The sequence below is a fragment of the Musca domestica genome, unplaced genomic scaffold (assembly GCF_030504385.1).
Source record: "Musca domestica strain aabys unplaced genomic scaffold, Musca_domestica.polishedcontigs.V.1.1 24, whole genome shotgun sequence".
In the NCBI taxonomy this organism is placed as follows: domain Eukaryota; kingdom Metazoa; phylum Arthropoda; class Insecta; order Diptera; family Muscidae; genus Musca; species Musca domestica.
In genome coordinates, this window is record NW_026712272.1 from 12,423,533 (window position 1) to 12,442,896 (window position 19,364).

Here is a 19,364-nt window from a genome sequence, read left to right on the forward strand (position 1 = left end):
ATCTTTTCTAGTTTCAAGACTTCTACATCATTTTCTTAAATTGTCTACGTACTTGAGTCAATATACTGCCTGAAATTTGAGCTAGGCAGGACAGCTTGTGACACTAAAATATGAAATTTGCTATAACACTCAAATCTCAATCTAATTATGGCGACTTTTCTGTCATGCCTTCTTCGTCGTTTTCTTTGTGGTTTTTTTTATGAATGTCCTCTTTTGAAATTTGGATAAATATCTTCTTGTGGTTTAAAATTAAAGGATTCACTTGAAACACACCCCCCCCCCCCCCTTCCAAATTATCGCGAGTGATTCATCCCACACATACCATCTTGGTTTCGTATGGTCTTTGAGTCTAAGTCTGACTTTCCTCAGTATTGGGTCTTTAAAATTCAAAACCTCATATCACTTTTTTTTGCTAATCGCGTCACATTTTCTCGGAGACTCCTCCTTCTTTAAACAATCGAATAGCGGACATATGGCGAGTGGCTGCATCAATGATTCTCCTCATATGCAACGAAACGTTATGCTATAGCCAAAAAAAAAGAATAATCTGTTAAGACAAAAAAATTACTCCAATTTTTCCGCTTGTCCTTTCAAAAAACATGTGCTTCTATTTTCATTTTTTAAAAATAAAATCATCAAGGACATAGCTCTTGCAAATATTTGTAAATCTGCACCTTCTAAGATAACAAGGACCTAAGATAATAAGGAATTTATTTGATTGGAATAGCAACTTGTATTGAAAATGCTTTTGCTTTTGGGCTGCGCTCAATGCTAACAATTTTCTTTATTTTTGGCAAATTTTTATACCCTACAACACTATGTGTTGGGGGTATTATAAGTTTGATTGGGCCAAAAATTATGTAACACCACGAAATATTGATTTCCCACATAGGAAAGTATATATGGATCTTCCTATCTCGCCGAGCTGAGTCGATCTAGCTATGTATGTCCGTCCGTCCGTCTGTCCGTCTGTCCATGTTAATTTGTAATCACTCTACAGGTCGCAATTATGGGCCGATCTTCACGAAATTTAGAATGGAGGTGGGGCTAGGGTCAGAATAGAACCCTATTTCTTTTGGAGATGATCGCCAAATGTTTAGGGGTTGAAATGGACCAAATACTGAAAAAATGTCGGATTTTGCAGTAGCTATACAGGTCACAATTATAGACCAATCGACGCGGAATTTCGCACGTAGCTAGAGTTTAGAGCGGGGAAGAAGCCTACCAATTTGGGTGGTCATCGGATAATATTTAGCGGGTAAAATAGACCATATCTTTTGTGTTGAAAAAATTCAAAAATTTTCATTAAACCGCGAATATTTTAAATCCCGGCGAAACCATAAAGCCATGACAAGGTTACTTCTGATCTTTACATTGATGTTAACATCCATCAAATCGGATATATAGCAAAATATGTGCGATATATATGTCTATCAAAGAAGATATGCTTGAAAAATCTCTTATATGTCGAGAACGGCTGAACTGATTTCGACAGTTCTCATTAATTCAGAATGGCCTCTTGGCAGGAAACAAAAAACCTCTAAAAAAATCGCATAAAAATATCTCTCTAAAGATGAAAATATTGATTTTGTAAAATTTTCTCATATTTTTTCAATTTTGTCATATTTTTGGCATATTTTCATTTTGAATTAAACATTTGGTAATATTTCTACAGCTAACAAAACTAAGTAGTTAGGATATCAGCATATCATATACAGATCGCATTTATGGCCCGATCCTTACGAAATTTTGCATGGAGATAAGATGAGGGTCAGAATAGAATCCTACTCTTTTTGGAGATGATCGCCAACTTTTGTAGACAAAATACGAAAATGTCCATTCCAGTGACTCTTTGGAGAATTCACAAATACAGGAAAGACGCACTTCTGACTATTTCGTTAACGCTGATTTCGTTAAAGAATATAGTCAAATGTCTGTATCTGTATATAGACGCGTTTCAGTCAAAAACCAATAATAAATTGGTTCCAGATCTAGGAAGACCATTTAAGTGCAACATCTACCAATAAATTGGAAATGAACAAATTAGTTTAAGTTGCTCTTATTCGAAAATTAAAGAACGAAACCTGATGGTTTTTTTTTATTATTTGTCACAATATCTTGTGGAATTCTTTCGAGTATCTCGCCTATATAATCTGTATCGTTTATTATAGTGTTGTAGGGTATTCAACGGTCGGCCCCGCTCGACTGTAGCCTTTGCTTACTTGTTTTTTCTTAATTTTGCTGGAAAGAACACTATTTATGTGGATATAAACCAGTGTTTATTATTCCTGGCTGTTTTTATTTTTCACTTGCGCCACTCCACGAATAAAAAAAAAAAACAAAAACGAAACAAAAGAAAACTACAAACAACAAAGTTAGTTCTGCAAAAGTTGGAACACACATTTCCACATTAACAATTTAATTTTTCTTTTTTGTGTTTTTATTATTGTTGTTATGTTGTTTGGTTGAAACAAAAATCCTTTTTCTGAATGCAAAACAAAAACAAATCATAAACATTATATGCAACAAGAGCAAAACCAACTCCTTCTCCTCCGTCCCCCTCTCACCCACTTCTCTCTTTCTTCTTTTCGAAAGCTAACCTCACAAAAAAAAAAAAAAAAAACGTTGATTTCTGTGTTGTTACTCGAATATTATTTGTGTTTTCTGTTTTTTCGTTTTCTTTTTTTTTTTTTCTTTTTTCAACTATTTTTCTCTACTCTACTACTTTGTATTTGAATCTTTCGAACAAAATCGAAACAAAATCCAAACTTTTTTTCTCTCTCAGCTGCCAATGAAAGTAAGTATTTGGTACTTTGGTAATCTCCAAACACTACCACTACCTCTAACTATCTTCAGCAACACCTTCGTTATGTTAAGCGTTTGTTTTTGTCACCAAATCATTTTTAATTCATGTTCGGTTTCAGTATGTGTGGACCGTCGTTCTATAGGATAGTGCTATTAGTTAGGCCTATTTCACATTTTCGAATAAAGAGAATAATTACCCACCTGTTTTTCAGAAATGAAGAAGGGTATTACTCGAAAATGTGAAACTGATCCTTAGTTTTTATTTTAGTCGATTCTTTCTGTGTTTTTTTTGGTTACATATTTATTTGTTACACTAGTCTACAAAACACTTTACACTTAAGTCATAAAACATCCGACACAATTCATGTCTGGCTTTTAGCTACGTGGGCTTTATTAAGTGTTTTAGTGCTTTTTAAAAATGGATCATAGAAACCACGTTATATATATATTTAGACACTTACATATACATAAATGTGTATATATAGATGTTTTATAACAATATCGGAAATTCCAAAAAAATATATATTTATATGATAATAGTTATTTGTTTATTACTAGATGTTAATTTAAAATTAATATTCAATTAGGTTGACTAAATAAAAAGTATGTAGTTTTTTTAAAGTATATATGTTAAACAAGTAAAATAGTATTAGTATGTCTTGTCGACAGATTTATACCCTCAGCCTTTGTGGTGGAGGTTCCGAAGCAGTTGCCCAATATTGAATAATTCGTATCTGACCTAAGACTGATAAAAATATTACATCGTGCCAGATTTGGACTATAACAACTACTACCCATACTTTATATGAGATATGTGCAAATTTTTGGAAAATGTGGAAATATGCGTGGGGTACCCGATAAAGCGGACCGAAGTATTCCATTTTCGTACTTCATCTAATATAGATAAAAATATTGGTATGCGAAAATTTTGAAGGAAATCGAACATTTATTTCCAATTCTATGCGAAATCATAAATTTCGGTTAATTGAGGGTGAGATGAAAAAACTGCAAGCAACTTCAGACTGCTGTCATTTCTAAGCCACTCATCCGACAGCTGTTAAAATTATTCCAGTTACAGCTCATTATATTGTTTACAAGCGTACAAAAGCATTTTGGTGAGAATTGTTCAGAAAAAAAGTTATTCGTGATGGAATTCAAGCGTGATAGTGTGATTTCTTTATATTTGGCTGGAAAACCACAAGTGGCTGTGGTTAGAGCACTCCAGTATTGAAATGCGAATAAATCTTTTTTGTCTCTTACCATCACTCGTTACCGTGATACTGGTAGCGTAGCCCGACGTCAAGGAAGTGGATGGAAGAAAACAGCAAAATCAGCAGAAATGGTTCGAAAAGTAAAGAAGCGATCACAGCGTCGCAGTGGCCGTAAAATGGTTTGTGAACTGAATATATCGCCATATTACATTCGGTAAATATTGAAAAATGAGCTCGGGGTATAGCCATTGGCCATATAAATTTCAAAAAGTACAATAACTTACACCCCAACAGAAAGAAAATAGACAAAAGAGCTAAAGAGTTGCTTCGCTTGGCTCAAAAGTGGTGAACTGCCTAATTTGGTTTTCAACGATGAGAAAACATTCGTTGTTCAGCAGTTTGTAAACAAACAAAATGATCGGGGTTACTTGCCAAAGAGGTCAGCTGATAATCTGCACCTTCGGTAGGCCACCAGAACTCAAGCGCTGGCCATGGTGATGGAATGGGCCGCCATAACAGCTCTCCGCTTGTATTAATCAACCGTGGCATCAGAATAAATGCCAAATATTATCGCGAAAATATTCTGGAGGGTGTATAAAAGCCTTGGGCACGCAAACTTTTTGGCCGCAGACCTTGGACATTCCAACAGGACTCGGCACCATCGCACTCAGCACGCGCCACCCAAGAATGATTACAAAATGAGGTTCCTCGCTTCATTTCCAATCCGCACAATGGCCACAAAAATCTCCGGATACCAATCCGTTGAACAATTGTGTCTGGAGTAGTTTGGAAAGCAAGATTGGCGCTAAAAAATACCAAAGTGTCGATCACCTGAAGCAAGTGCTTCGCCGGGAATGGGCCAAAATACGGCAGAGCAACATTCAGGCAGCGTGTGACGGTTTCATTGGCCATAATTCGTTGCCAAAGGTGACCAATTCGAACAAATCTAAACTTATTCTAAAATTTGATGCTATTTCCAAAATTTTTTGCTTTCATTCAATAAAATTAAAAAAAAAAATGTAAAAATTATGGCGTTTGACTTTGTTGCAGTTTTTTTATCTCATCCTGTATGTAATTTGAAGAGAAGCGGATGCTTATTTCGGATTTTATGACTGTTTTGGTTATTCGAAACATTGAAACTTTGTGGGGGAGGTACCAGCGGGAATGGTCCCATCTCTACCATCTTAATAACAGATCTTTTGCTGATGGAAATATTGAGATGTGTCAGGTCTGAATGGAATCGGATGTCAATTTCGTGTTTTAAAGCTCATGAATATTCAAAAATTTGACCCCTTGTAGGGGAGGTACCAGAAGGAGTTTACCGATTTCTTCCATCTTCACACCAGATCTGGGGTTAGTAAAAATATTGTGATGTGTGTAATTTGAAGGAAACAAAATGCTTATTTCGGATTTTATGATAGTTTTGGTTATTCAAAATTTTGACCTTTGTGGGGGAGGTACCAGAAGGAATGGTCCGATCTCTACCATTTATAACAGATCTTGTGTTGATAGAAATATTGAGATGTGCCAAGTCTGAATGGAATCGAATGTTAATTTCGTGTTTTAAGAGCTTCATGAATACTCAAAATTTTGACCCTTTGTGGGAGAGGTACCCGAAGGAGTGGACCGATATATCCCATCTTCACACCAGGCCTTGGGTTAATAAAAATATTGTGATGTGTGTAATTTGAAGACAACCGGACACTTACATCACATTTTATAAAAGTTATAATTTTTCAAAATGTTAACCCTTTGTGAGGCAGGTACTTGATGGAGTTGACAGATATTGTCCATTTTCGCACCTGGCCTTGCACTGACAAAAATATTAGGATTTGCAAAGTTGAAGCCAAATCAGATTATACATTCTCTTTCTGTGCAGTAAATTATTTTCCTTGAAAATGTTCGCATTTTGTGAGGGAGGTACCAGAAGATATATGGTTCCAATATTGCCCATCTCCAAAATCGATCTAAGTTTGACAATAATATTACGATGTTCCAAGTTTGTATTAAATCGGATACTCTCTTCGAGAGTTATCGCCAGCCAGCCAGACAGACAGATGGACGTACGGACACCCCTAGATCGACTCCAAATATCGTGAAACGAATTTGGTCCAAAGAGACCTAGGATCTAAAACCATTATTTCAATGATGCACGTTTTGGCCTTAGTAAATTATATGTACCCTCTCTAGCCATATGGCTAAGGGTATAAAAAAGGGCTATATACTTTTTTTATGGTCTATAGCGGACATTTTGAAAAATTCAAAAATTAAAGCTGAATTAACAAACCTCTAACAAACAGGGCTCAAAATTGCATTAAATAAAATAAGTAAAAAAAATCCAATAATATGGCTATGATAAACTTCCAAACTGTTTCAAATACCTACAGTGAAAATATGTTAAAAGATTCTGATAAATCGGTTCCTGAAAATTTACCACATTCTACTTGAAAAAATTTTAGAAAAAATATATTTTAATTTTGAGAAATAAAGCTTAGATTTAGATCTTAGATGCCATTTTATTTAAAAAAATCTTAGAAAAAATTTAAGCATTTTCATTATTACCCTTGGAAACACTGTGCCATGTAATGTCTAAATTTTACTCACATCGCAATACCATTTTCGGCTAATAGAAAGTAGTAATAAGTAAAATATTCGAATTGGTTGGCTAGCTAGCTGAATGGCACAAAAGGGCTTACTGTGTGGTGCGAACTCCTCAGACAGACATTTTGGGCATTTAAAGCCTCTTTTTGTTTTCGCAAAGCAGCTCGTCGTCACCCGCCGCCCTCCCTCCATATATTCGTTACATATTGTAGAAATGTACTTCTCATCGATCATTCTCATTCACTAGCCAATACTCTCATATCCAATTTTATTTTTTTGATTTGTTTACTTTTACTGAACTGAGAAGAGTTGTTTCCATAATTGTCTTGCCGTCGATACTCATCGTTTTCTGTTTTCCTTCAAAATTGTCATTTCATTTTAGGGTATGCCGGAAGCCTGGGCACGTTTGCTTATGAATTCGAACATAAGCAAACAGGAACAGAAGAAAAATCCTCAAGCTGTATTAGATGTGCTCAAGTGGTTCGATAATACCACCAAACAGAGGCCAAGTTCCAAGTACATGACAAATGCCATAACCACACATTCGGGTGAGTGGGAAACTTCAATACAGATTTTTTTGTAATACTGAAAATATATGTCCTTGTTTTTCAGGATCCTCATTAAGTCGAGTGAGCAGCAGCAGTCCCAGCAGTACACCCACAGACAGTGAATTGCATGGCTCAAACAGTGGTGGCAATTTGATTGGTGTCAATATTGGCAGTTTGAATATTGGCGGTTCCAATTCCAGTGGCTTGATAACGTCTGGCGGTTTAGTTGGCAATCACCATACACCTTCGCATCATCATCTGCAGCAGCAGCAGATACCACATCAGCCACCACATCATCTTCAACAACATCAGTCACCACAAAATGCCTCGTCGCACCATCATCAACATCATCAGCAACAGCAGTCCGCTGCCGGTCAACATGCTACAATTAGTCAATCACATTCATACAACTTTGGTGGCAATACAGCCTCATCATCATCGCAGCATTCGTCGGCGAACGAAGATGACATCTTGGGTACACCTCAGCCGCCACCACCTCCAATTGCTTCACGACCCGAACGTACGAAATCCATTTACACACGACCCATAGAAGATGTTGTACCACAAGCTCCCGCTGTCACGCCCATACTACCACCGCCCACAGCGGCACCTGCGACCACACCAACAACACCGCAACACAACAATGTGGCCCAGCCACAATTTAAAACGCCAACATCCGTTGCCGCCTCAACATTGGACAAGAACAAAAACAATGCGAGTAAGTTTTGCTGGCTGATATACTATTCCACCTATTTTCCAAGCTTTCTTTTTTTATTTCGTTTGAAGTTGTAGTTTTTTTGTTGTTATAATTAATTATTATTTTAACACACGACTTTGATTTGACAATTTAATTTTTTTTGTTTAATATCAAGAACATGTTCACAAATGCATATTAAAAGGTGAGGGAGATAAAGCTGTAGCCTTTAAAAACTTCCTCATGAAAAGAAACCTTTGGAAGTAGAGCAGACCTCTGGATATTTAATGGAAAAATAAGGCATCTTCCATAGGCAATAGAATAACTCAAGAGCCTCTATAAAAAACTTGAAGAACAGTAGGTCTTCTACAAACAAAAGGACGACTAGGACTACTAGATACAATTTGGCACATCAAGGATCCATAAGACCCCAAGGTCTGCTACGACAGTAGGAAATTTTTACGCGTCGATGATGGAAGACCGACCTCTAGGTCTCTCAAAGACAATGCTGACAATAGAATACCTCGAGGTCTTTTATAAACAATTGAAGACCTCAAAATCTTCTACAGCAATAGAAAAGTATTAGATCTCAATAATGGAAGATTTTTGGCTTTCCATAGACAATAAAACACTAAAATAACCCAAGGTCTGCTATAAACAATGTAAGACCTCAAAGTATTCTATAAACATTAGGAAGAATCTAGGTCTTTGATAGGCATTTTAATATCTTTAGTCTTCTTAAGACCTCTGGTTTCTTTTTCGGCGGTAGAAAACTTTTAGATCCCTATAATGCTTTCGACTCTCTTTCCTTAAAAAATGTTTGGACTGATAGTCTAGGAAATGTTCCTTAAAGACTCAAAATTTTCGCCCTGCTATTTCTCCAGAAAAATTCGTTAAAAACCACGAATTCAGCTAAGATAAAAAATACAATTTACAGAAAAAAAATACAATTTAGTTAGCTCTATTAGTTTTTCAGAACTATTAAAGCTCTTATAAACAATTGAATGAGAATGAAATGGGAAACCTATTGGCCTCCTATAGACAGTTGAATGTTTCTAATCTTTTGCAGAACTCTAGGTCTTCTACGGCAAAAAACAACTTATTGATCTCGACAATGCTTTCGACTTCATTTCCTTTAAAATGTTTTCGGACTGAAAAGTCCTAAATATCGAGGAGAGTCCTTCAGAAAGTTTTATTTGGGCACGTTTATAGTACAGCAGCCCTTCTGAAAATGCCCTACTATAAACGTGGCCTTGAAAAAAACTTTCTGAAGACTCAACGATTTTTAGGACAGAGGAGAGACCTTCAGAAAGTTGTTTTAAGGACCCATTTGTAGAAGAGCTTATGAAACTTTTGAAAATGTCCTAAAATCATATTCTTTCAAAAATGTTCCTTAAAAAGTCGACGACCTGATGGCCCTTCCAAAAAGACCTAAATATATTAGCCCTAGTCCCTCAGAAAATGGCCACGATTATAGATCTGATAGCCCTTTAGAAAATGTGCTACATTTGTCAACCCCAGTTCCTCAGAAAAATTATTTCAAAGGCCATGTTTGTAGACCTGATTGCCCTTTAGAAAATGTCCAAAAAATGTAACCTTAGTCTTTAGAAATATTCTTGTAAAAAGCTACGATTATAGCCCAGAAAATGTCCTAAAAACATAAATCATAGCCCTTCGTTCTTTAGTTCTTTAAAAAGGCCACAATCATAGATCTGATGGCCTTTCAGAAAATGCCCCAAAAACCAACCATATTCCCTTAGAAAAGTTCGTCAAAACTGTAACGATTATGGACCTGATGGCCGTTCAAAAACTGTACTACAAATGTCAACAATAGTCCCTAAAAAAGTTCTTTGAAAAAAGCCAATATTGTAGACCTGATAGCCCTTTTGAAAAAGTCGTAAACATGTCAAACCTAGCCCCTCAGAAAAGTTATTTAAAAAGGCCACGATTATAGACCTGATACCCCTTCAGAAAAAAGTTCTTTAAATATGCCACAATCATGGACCTTATGGCCCTTCCGCAAATGTCATAAAAATCCCTCAAAATAGTTCTTTAAAAAGTCAATACACGATCATATCCCTTATGGCCCTTCAGAAAATATCCAAAAAATCGGACATTGTCCTTCAGAAAAGTTCTTCAAAAGGGCCACGATTATATACCTGTTGACCCTTCAGAAAATGTCCTAAAAATGTCAACCATAGTTCCTAAGAAAAATTCTTCAAAAAAAGCCAATAGCCTGATGGTCCCTCTGAAAAGTCCTAAAAATTTCAAACCTAGCCCCTCAGAAAAGTTATTTAAAAAGGCCACGATTATAGGACTGATAGACCTTCAGAAATTGATCTACAAAAAAGTTCTTTAAATATGTCACAATCATGGACCTTATGGCCATTCAGAAAACGTTCTAAAAATGTCAACCATTGTCCCTCAAAATAGTTCTTTAAAAAGTCGATACAGAACTGATTACAATTCAGAAATCATCAAAAAATGTAAACCATAGTTCCTTAGAAATGTTATTTAAAAGGCCATAGAAGACCTGATTGTCCTTCAGAAAATGCCCTGAAACGGCCGCTACCTAGTTCTTTCGAAAAGTTCCTGAAAAGGCCACGATTATAGACCTGATGGCCCTTCAGAACATGTCCTAAAAAATGTCAACTATAGTCCCTTAGAAAAGTTCTTCAAAAAGCCCACGATTGTAGACCTAGTAGTCCCACAGAGAATGTCTTGAAAATCAACCATAGTCCTTCAGAAAAGTTATTTAAAATGGCCACGATTATAGACCTAATGGTCCTCCAGAAAATAAATTATTTAAAAAACGATTTTTGCCTTCACAGTTCTACAGAATAAATTATTTATTTATGATTATGTTGATTATTGATAGACCCGGTAGAACTTTAACTAATCGCTTTAAAACCCACGATTATAGCTCTGGTAGTAGAAACTATTCTAAGAAACCCACCGTTGCTTTTCTGATATTCCTCAAAAGAAAAGTTCTTCAAAAATCCATTATTTTGTTTCCAAATTGTTTTTTTTTTTTTTGGAATAAATTTACGACAGTCCATCGCATCCATCCAAATTTTTCTAAATCTTGCCACAGGGCCGTCAGAAAATTTCTTTAAAATCCCACGTCAGAAAATGTCTTTAGAAGTCAACGATTTTAACTTGAATAGCCCTTCCAAAGAATCCTCATATTACTGCTATGATTCCCTTAGAAAATCCCTACAAAAATCCATGATTATAGACCTAAAATATCTTTGAAAAATTATAGTTCTAGAGGTCCTTAAAAAATCTTTAAAACCCTTAAGTCTCTAAAATTATAAAATCAAAGCTCTGAATGTAGTCCAGAAAGAAAAAGTTCTTAAGTCCTTAAAAAAATAACATTATTGTTCTGATAGCCGTTATTGTACGATCAATATGTCCTCCAGGAAAATGTGTTAAAAATTTCAAATATTAAAAATCTAATAATATCCAATGGAGGCACCCATAGTCCTATAGAGAGTTCTTAAAAATCCACAATTATAACTGAAAAAATCCCGTTACCTTCTATAATTTTTATTCTGAATTTTCTTCAGAAAATCCCTAAACATCTTCGATTATAACTCGGAGATTCTTCAAAAATATTCATAAAAAATCCACAACTACTCCCTGATAGCCCCTAAGCAAAATGTCTTGAAATATCCGCGATTATAGCTATGAATGTCCTTCACAAAAATTTCTAAAAAGAAATATGATAAAAAATCAGAGTATATCCACAAGAACTAACATAGTCCTTTAGAGAGTTCTTAAAAATCCACAAATATAACTTGATAGACCTGGAAAAAATCCCTTTCCACTCTATGATTTTAGTTCTGAATGTTATTCAGAAACTCCCAAGAAAAACTTCAAAATATTCCTTAAAAATCCACAACCCTGATAGCTTCTAAGAAACATGTCTTAAAAATCCGCGATTATAGCTATGAATATCCTTTACAAAAATTTCCCCAAAAAATCTATGATATGAGCCCGGAATGTCCTTTAAAATTTTTTTAAATTCAGGCCAATCCCCAAGTCCCACTTTCTTGGGTCCTGGAAAAATTTTCACTAACAAAAGAATCTCTCCCACCTTTAATATGCATATTTTTATACAACCACAATTTTATTACCAAATTCGCACAAGTTACTTTTTCTTCACCAATCACCCACCCGCCACTTCAAATTAACATAACCTCAAACAAAACAAAATGTGCAAAACTAATTTTCTAAACTCCTTCTATTATTAATTTTCTTGTGTGTGTGCGTGCGTGTTTTTTGTGTGAATTTATGCTAACAAAAAATAATCAAAAAATAAACTCATTAACATTAACTAATCCTGCAACTGCTACAACACAAGCAGCTGGATATGACGCTACAACAACAACTACTACTACTAATCTTCTACTAACGACTGCTGCTGCTACTTCCTCTGTTGCCAATGAGACAGTGGTGGTGGTAGATGCTCCTCTTAATGCTACACCTAGTACTAGTAATCAATTGCAATTTATTGATTGTAATGCTACAACGACAACAACAACAACAACAACCACAACTAATCATGACTCTTCTGCTTCCTCCTTTTCATCGTTTCCTTCGTATCATGATGATATGATGATGGCCACATTACCACCAATTTATTGTCCCTCATCGTCGTCGTCGTTCATTGAATCGATTGCAATGCCGACACCGCCTTTACCCACGCCTACAACCGCCACAACAACAACAATAACATTGCAACAACAAACAATGGATGTTGCTGCAACACCACCCATTGTTGCTGCTGCTGGGGCGGCCTCAACAATAACCACAATAACACCGGCCACCCCGGATGCCACATGTCATGCCCACGATACCCTCATTGCACCTGCTCCAACACCAACTGTCACCATTACAGATTTGTATGCCAACGATGCAAATACAAATAACCTAACAGCAGCCTCAGCTGTGGCAGCCACAGGCTCGCCAGCCGCTGGCGGACAACCAGCGACGGGGGGTACCACCAACACAACAGGTGGTACGACCACAACAACCACCCAACAACGATCTGGAGCTGCGAAAAAGAAAAAAATGTCCGACGAGGAAATTCTCGAGAAGCTACGCACCATCGTTTCCGTAGGCGACCCGAATCGTAAGTACACGAAAATGGAGAAAATCGGCCAAGGTGCCTCGGGCACTGTCTACACCGCCATCGAATCTTCCACTGGCATGGAAGTGGCCATCAAACAGATGAATCTATCGCAACAACCGAAAAAAGAACTGATCATCAATGAAATTCTGGTGATGCGAGAAAACAAACATCCCAATGTGGTCAATTATTTGGACAGTTATTTGGTGTCGGAGGAGCTGTGGGTTGTCATGGAATATCTGCCGGGTGGTTCGCTAACGGATGTCGTAACCGAAACCTGCATGGATGAGGGACAAATTGCTGCGGTGTGTCGTGAAGTTTTACAGGCACTTGAATTTTTACACTCCAATCAGGTTATACATCGTGACATTAAGAGTGACAACATCCTCTTGGGCCTGGACGGTTCGGTGAAGCTGACCGATTTCGGGTTTTGTGCACAAATCTCACCCGAACAATCGAAACGTACAACAATGGTGGGTACACCGTATTGGATGGCGCCAGAAGTTGTGACAAGAAAACAATATGGACCTAAGGTGAGTAGAAATGTCGACATGATTTGCTATGGAAAATGTGGTCGATAATAAGATTTTCTATGGAAAATGTTGCCGATAACATGATTTTCTTTACAAAATCAAGCCGATAACAGATTTTCTTAAAAAAAATAATATTTCTATAAAACATGTATCGATAACAAGATTTTCTATGGACAATGTTATCGATAGCAAGTTTTTTAAGAAAAATTATAACGATAACAAGATTTTGCATGAAATAAGTAGCCAATAATAAAGTTTTCTTTGGAAAATATTAAAGATTTTCCGTAGAAAACGTTTTTGATAACATGATTTTCTATAGAAAATGTTATCGATAACATGATTTTCTATGGAAAATGTTATCGATAACATGATTTTCTATAGAAAATAGTGTCGATAACAATATTTGCTATAGAAAATATCGTCGATAAAATGATTTTCAATTGGAAATATTATCGATAACAAGAGTTTCAATAGAAAATATTGTCGATAAGATGATTTTCAATAGATAATACTATCGATAACAATTCTTTCTATAGAAAATAGAGTCGATAACAATACTTTCTATAGAAAATAGAGTCGATAAACATATTTTCTATAGAAAATAGTGTCGATAACAATATTTTCTATAGAAAATAGTGTCGATAACAATATTTTCTATAGAAAATAATGTCGATAAGTATATTTTCTATAGAAAATAATGTCGATAAGAATATTTTCTATAGAAAATAGTGTCGATAACAATATTTTCTATAGAAAATAGTGTCGATAACAATATTTTCTCTAGAACATAGTGTCGATAAGAATATTTTCTATAGAAAATAGTGTCGATAAGAATATTTTCTATAGAAAATAGTGTCGATAACAATATTTTCTATAGAAAATAGTGTCGATAACAATATTTTCTATAGAAAATAGTGTCGATAACAATATTTTCTCTAGAACATAGTGTCGATAAGAATATTTTCTATAGAAAATAGTGTTGATAACAATATTTTTTATAGAAAATAGTGTCGATAACAATATCTTTTATAGAAAATAGTGTCGATAAGAATATTTTCTGTAGAAAATAGTGCCGATAACAATATTGTCTAAAGAAAATATGGTCGATAACAATATTTTCTACAAATAATATCGTCGGTAATAATATTTTTGCAGAAAATATCGTCGATAACATCATTCTCAGTGGAATATAGTCTCCATAACAGCATTTTCTAATATTCTATAGAAAATAGTTTCGATAACAATATTTTCTTTATAGAAAATAGTGTTGATAAAAATATTTTCTATAGAAAATAGTATGGATAATAATATTTTCTATAGAAAATATTTTCGATAACAATATCTTCTATAGAAAATGGATTCGATAACAATATTTTCTATGGAAAATATTGTCGATAACTATATTTTCTATGGGAAATATGATCGATAACAATATTTTCTTTTTAGAAAATGGTGTCGATTTCCAGAACAGAGATTAATAGAAAATATTGATAACTAAGTTTTCAATAAAAAATACTATCGATAACAATATTTTTCTATTTAAAATAGTCTCGATAACATTATTTTCTTTAAAAAACAGTGTCGATAACAATGTTTTCTACTGAAAATAGTCTCGATAACCATATAATCTATAAGAAATAGTATCGATAACCTATATTCTATTGAAAATAGTTTAGGTAACAATATTTTCAATCGAAAATAGTGTCGATAATATTTTCTATATAGAAAATCGTGTCGATAACAATATTTTGTATATAGAAAATAGTGTCGATAACAATATTTTCTATACAGAAAATAGAGTCGATAACAATATCTTCAATAGAAAACATGGTCGATAGCAACGTTTTCTATTTGGAAAACAGTGTTGATAACAATATTTTCTATATAGAAAACAGTGTCGATATGATATTTTCTATATAGAAAAAATGTCGATAACAATATTTTCTTTATAGAAAATAGTATCGATAACAATATTTTCTTTATGGAAAATAGTGTCAATAACCATATTTTCTATATAGAAAATATCATCGATAACAATATTTTTTATTAGAAAAGTGTGGAAAACAGTGGCGATAAAAATATTTTCTATTAAAAAATAGTTTCGATAACAATATTTTCTATGGAAAATTGTATCGATAGCAATAATTTATATATAAAAATTGTGTCGGTAACAATATTTTCTATTGAAAATATAGATGACAATGTTTACATTATCGATTACAGTGTTCTCTTTTGAAAAGCTATTTTCTAAGAAAATCTTGTAAAATTCAAAGGCTTATATTGAAATGTCGATAACTTCAGATCAATAACTTTTTCTAGTGTTCTGGAATATAAATTTTGAATGTAAACTTATTTTTCCCAGGTGGATTTATGGTCCCTTGGCATTATGGCCATCGAGATGGTAGAGGGGGAACCACCCTATTTAAATGAAAATCCATTGAAAGCCTTGTACCTCATTGCTACAAATGGCAAGCCTGAAATTAAGGAAAAAGAAAAACTTTCGGCAGTATTTCAAGATTTTCTTGATCAATGTCTTGAGGTGGAGGTGGATCGTCGTGCCAGTGCAATGGAACTGCTTAAGGTGAGACGAAATTGTAATATTTCCCTGGTTTTGAGTTTTCATACATCTCTCTTTTTCTTTACAGCACCCATTCTTAAAGTTGGCCCGTCCCTTGGCCAGTTTGACACCTTTAATTATGGCTGCCAAGGAGGCCACTAAGGGCAACTGATTAAAGCAGCAACACTGATTTCTGTTGAAACTTATTTCTTAAAAGAAAAAAGAAAATATATAATTATAAATTTGTTTTAATTCAGTATACAAAATTCATTCATCATTATACCTTATTATTATTATTATGATTATGTAAAACAAAAGAACAATAGACAGACAGAATAATAATAATATTATTATTATTAATGCTAACTAGGAGAAGAAGAAGTGATCCCATGGACAAAGTAAACAATTACAATGGGAATACTTAAAAAAAACAAAACAAAACACTTATATAAATATTTATATATACATAGATATTATTTGCGAAAGAAAATTATGAAAATGAAAAATAGAAACGAAAACAAAACAATACTACTTATATAGATTTTCAAAATAACAAAAGCAACACCCCATAAGAAACAACAACAACAAAAACTCCCAAAATGCAAGTACTTTATATGAGGAAGAAAAAAAAAAGAGTAAACAAAAACCAACTAAAACATTTATTAACTATTATTAAATATAGAAACAAAAAGAAAACACGAAGAGCTAAGAAAGAAACCGACGAGAAATTTAATGAAAATAATAACATTTACTTTAATTTATATTTATAGTTATTATATATATTATATAAATATTAAAAAAAAAGAAGGAACTTATTAATAATAATAACAACAACAACTAAGCAAAAAGGCGTTAAACACCATTGTATTTAAAGTAAACAAAAAAAAAACAACAACAAGCAAAACAACTTTATGAAATCATGTAACTCTTATTTCTAAACTATTATACTTAAAGTCAACCACAACTACCTAACCTAATATTTCTTTTTTTTCTTTCTTTTATTTAAGATTAAACAAAACAAAAATGTTTTTTTAGTATTTTGTTTTTTTAGGGTTTCAGTTTAAAATTTGTATTGTAAAATATTTAGAGGAAATCTGGTCCAATTATTGTTCTATGAAATGTGAAATGGAAACTTTTATAAAGGAAAGAAATGTTAAATGAAATATTTTATAAAGGAAATATTTTTCATTGCATATTTTCATAGAACAAGAATCCAGCACCTGGTCATGGATGGAAAAAGCTTTTCTAAAGCCTTCTTGTTTATACCCTACACCACAAGGTGGTCAGGGTATTATGTCTTTGGGCATTTGTTTGTAACAGGCAAAAGGAAACGAGAAAGACTCATAGTTTCTTTTGATGATCTGCATAGAATCACATTCTAAGTCGTGTCCGTCTGTCCATGTATTTTTTGTAAAAAAGGACAGGCCGCATTTATTACCCGATCCAGTGTAAATTTTACACAAATCATTTGTTTGACCCAAGGACTAACCCTATGGAAATTGGAGAAAATCTGTCAAAATTTAGATAGCTCCCATATATATCTTTGCCGATTTTGTCTTTTATTGTGCACCAGACGTGTAATTTTAGCCCAAATGGGATGAAATTTGGCATTTATGGCCAAATTGGATCTAGAAACAAGTATGTCAAATTTTATCGAAATCGGTTCGGATATAGCTATAGCTCCCACCCACATTATTCATCCGATTTGTTATATTTGTCCTCCACAGCCGTAATATGCACGCGGTAGTAACGAAATTCGGGGAAATATATCAAATACAGCTCAGAAATACCTTTGCCAAATTTTATCGAGATCGGTTTAGATTTGGATATAGCTTCCATATATATCTTCGTCCAATTTGCCCTTTATTGTGCACCAGACGCGTAGTTTAAGCCCAGATGGGATGGAATTCGGCACTTACGACCGGATTGGGTCTAGAAACAAATATGCCAAATTTGTTGAAAATCGGTTGAGATATAGGTATAGCTCACATATATATTGTTCATCCGATTTGTTATTTTTGTCCTCCACAGCCGTAATATGGATGCGGAAGTAAAGATATTCGGGGAATTATATCAAATACAGCTCAGAAATACCTTTGCCAAATTTTATCGAGATCGGTTCCGATTTGGATATAGCTCCCATATATAACTTCGTCCGATTTGATCTTTATCGAGCACCAAAAGTGTAATATTACCCCAAATGGGATGGAATTTTGCACTTACGACCGAATTGGGTCGAGACACAAGTATGTCAAATTTGGTGAAAATCGGTTCAGATATAGCTATAGCACCCATATACATTATTCATCCGACTTGTTATTTTTGTCCTCCACAGCCGTAATATGGATGTGGAAGTAAAGATATTCGGGGAGTTATATCAAATACAGCTCAGAAATACCTTTGCCAAATTTTATCCAGATCGGTTCCGATTTGGATATAGCTCCCATACACAACTTCGTCCGATTTGTCTTTTATTGTGCACCAAACGTGTAATATTAGCCCAAATGGGATGAAATTTGGCAGTTCCTACCAAATTGGGTCTAGAAACAAGTATGCCAAGTTCGGTGAAAATCGGTTCAGATATAGCTATAGCTCCCATATATATATAGTTAATCCGATTTGTTAAATCTGCACAGCCGTAATATGCACTCTGTAACAACGGTATTTGGGGAAATATATCAAATACAGCTCAGAAATACCTTTGCCAAATTCTATCGGTTCAGATTTGGATATAGCTTCCATACAGAATTTTATCCTATTTCATGTTAATTGTGCACCAAATGTCTAATACAAGCCCTCGGCAAATTTAGTAGAAATCTGGAAATCCTAAATCCTAAAAACTTTTATTTGTTATGTGAAGCTCTACTAAGCATGCAAAGCGGTTAGAGTATCATAAAGTCGACCCTTCCCGATTTTAAGTCTTTCTTCACTGGCTTTTCCATTAGGGTTTGGATTTTTTAATTGGAATAAAACTGATACTTATAATCTTCCAATTTTTAAGAAATAAAAAGTAAATTTATGAAAAGTTGAATTTTCCGACCTAAACAAAAAAAGCTAAATTCCAGCAGCTTTTCTTGACCTCTTTCCTCATCAAATTTTTATACGACTTATGAGCCCCTTTTGTATAGTGATTCGAAAGTGAACTCGAAAAACACCCATTCTTTGTATGTCTTTTAAATCTTTGATTTTTATTGTATTAAAAAAAATACCCACGAAAATGTTGTTTTTCTTTTGAATCTACTTTCCTACAGAAACATACCCTTAAATGCAAGGAAAAAACC

General features: G+C 34.2%; 1 protein-coding gene across 3 annotated transcripts in view; it reads left to right on the plus strand.

Moving 5' to 3' along the window:
* LOC101892930 (serine/threonine-protein kinase Pak-like) overlaps window positions 1–17,904 on the plus strand; it is a 52,211-nt gene extending 34,307 nt beyond the window's left edge. For all 3 annotated transcript variants that reach the window (XM_059123292.1, XM_059123293.1, XM_059123294.1), the window contains 5 exons: window positions 7,000–7,165; window positions 7,230–7,883; window positions 12,763–13,526; window positions 15,889–16,107; window positions 16,172–17,904. In XM_059123292.1, coding sequence (XP_058979275.1) covers window positions 7,000–7,165; window positions 7,230–7,883; window positions 12,763–13,526; window positions 15,889–16,107; window positions 16,172–16,255 — 1,887 coding nt within the window. In that variant the 3' untranslated portion in view covers window positions 16,256–17,904. The remainder of the gene's footprint in view (window positions 1–6,999; window positions 7,166–7,229; window positions 7,884–12,762; window positions 13,527–15,888; window positions 16,108–16,171) is intronic.
* Window positions 17,905–19,364: the final 1,460 nt, after the last annotated feature.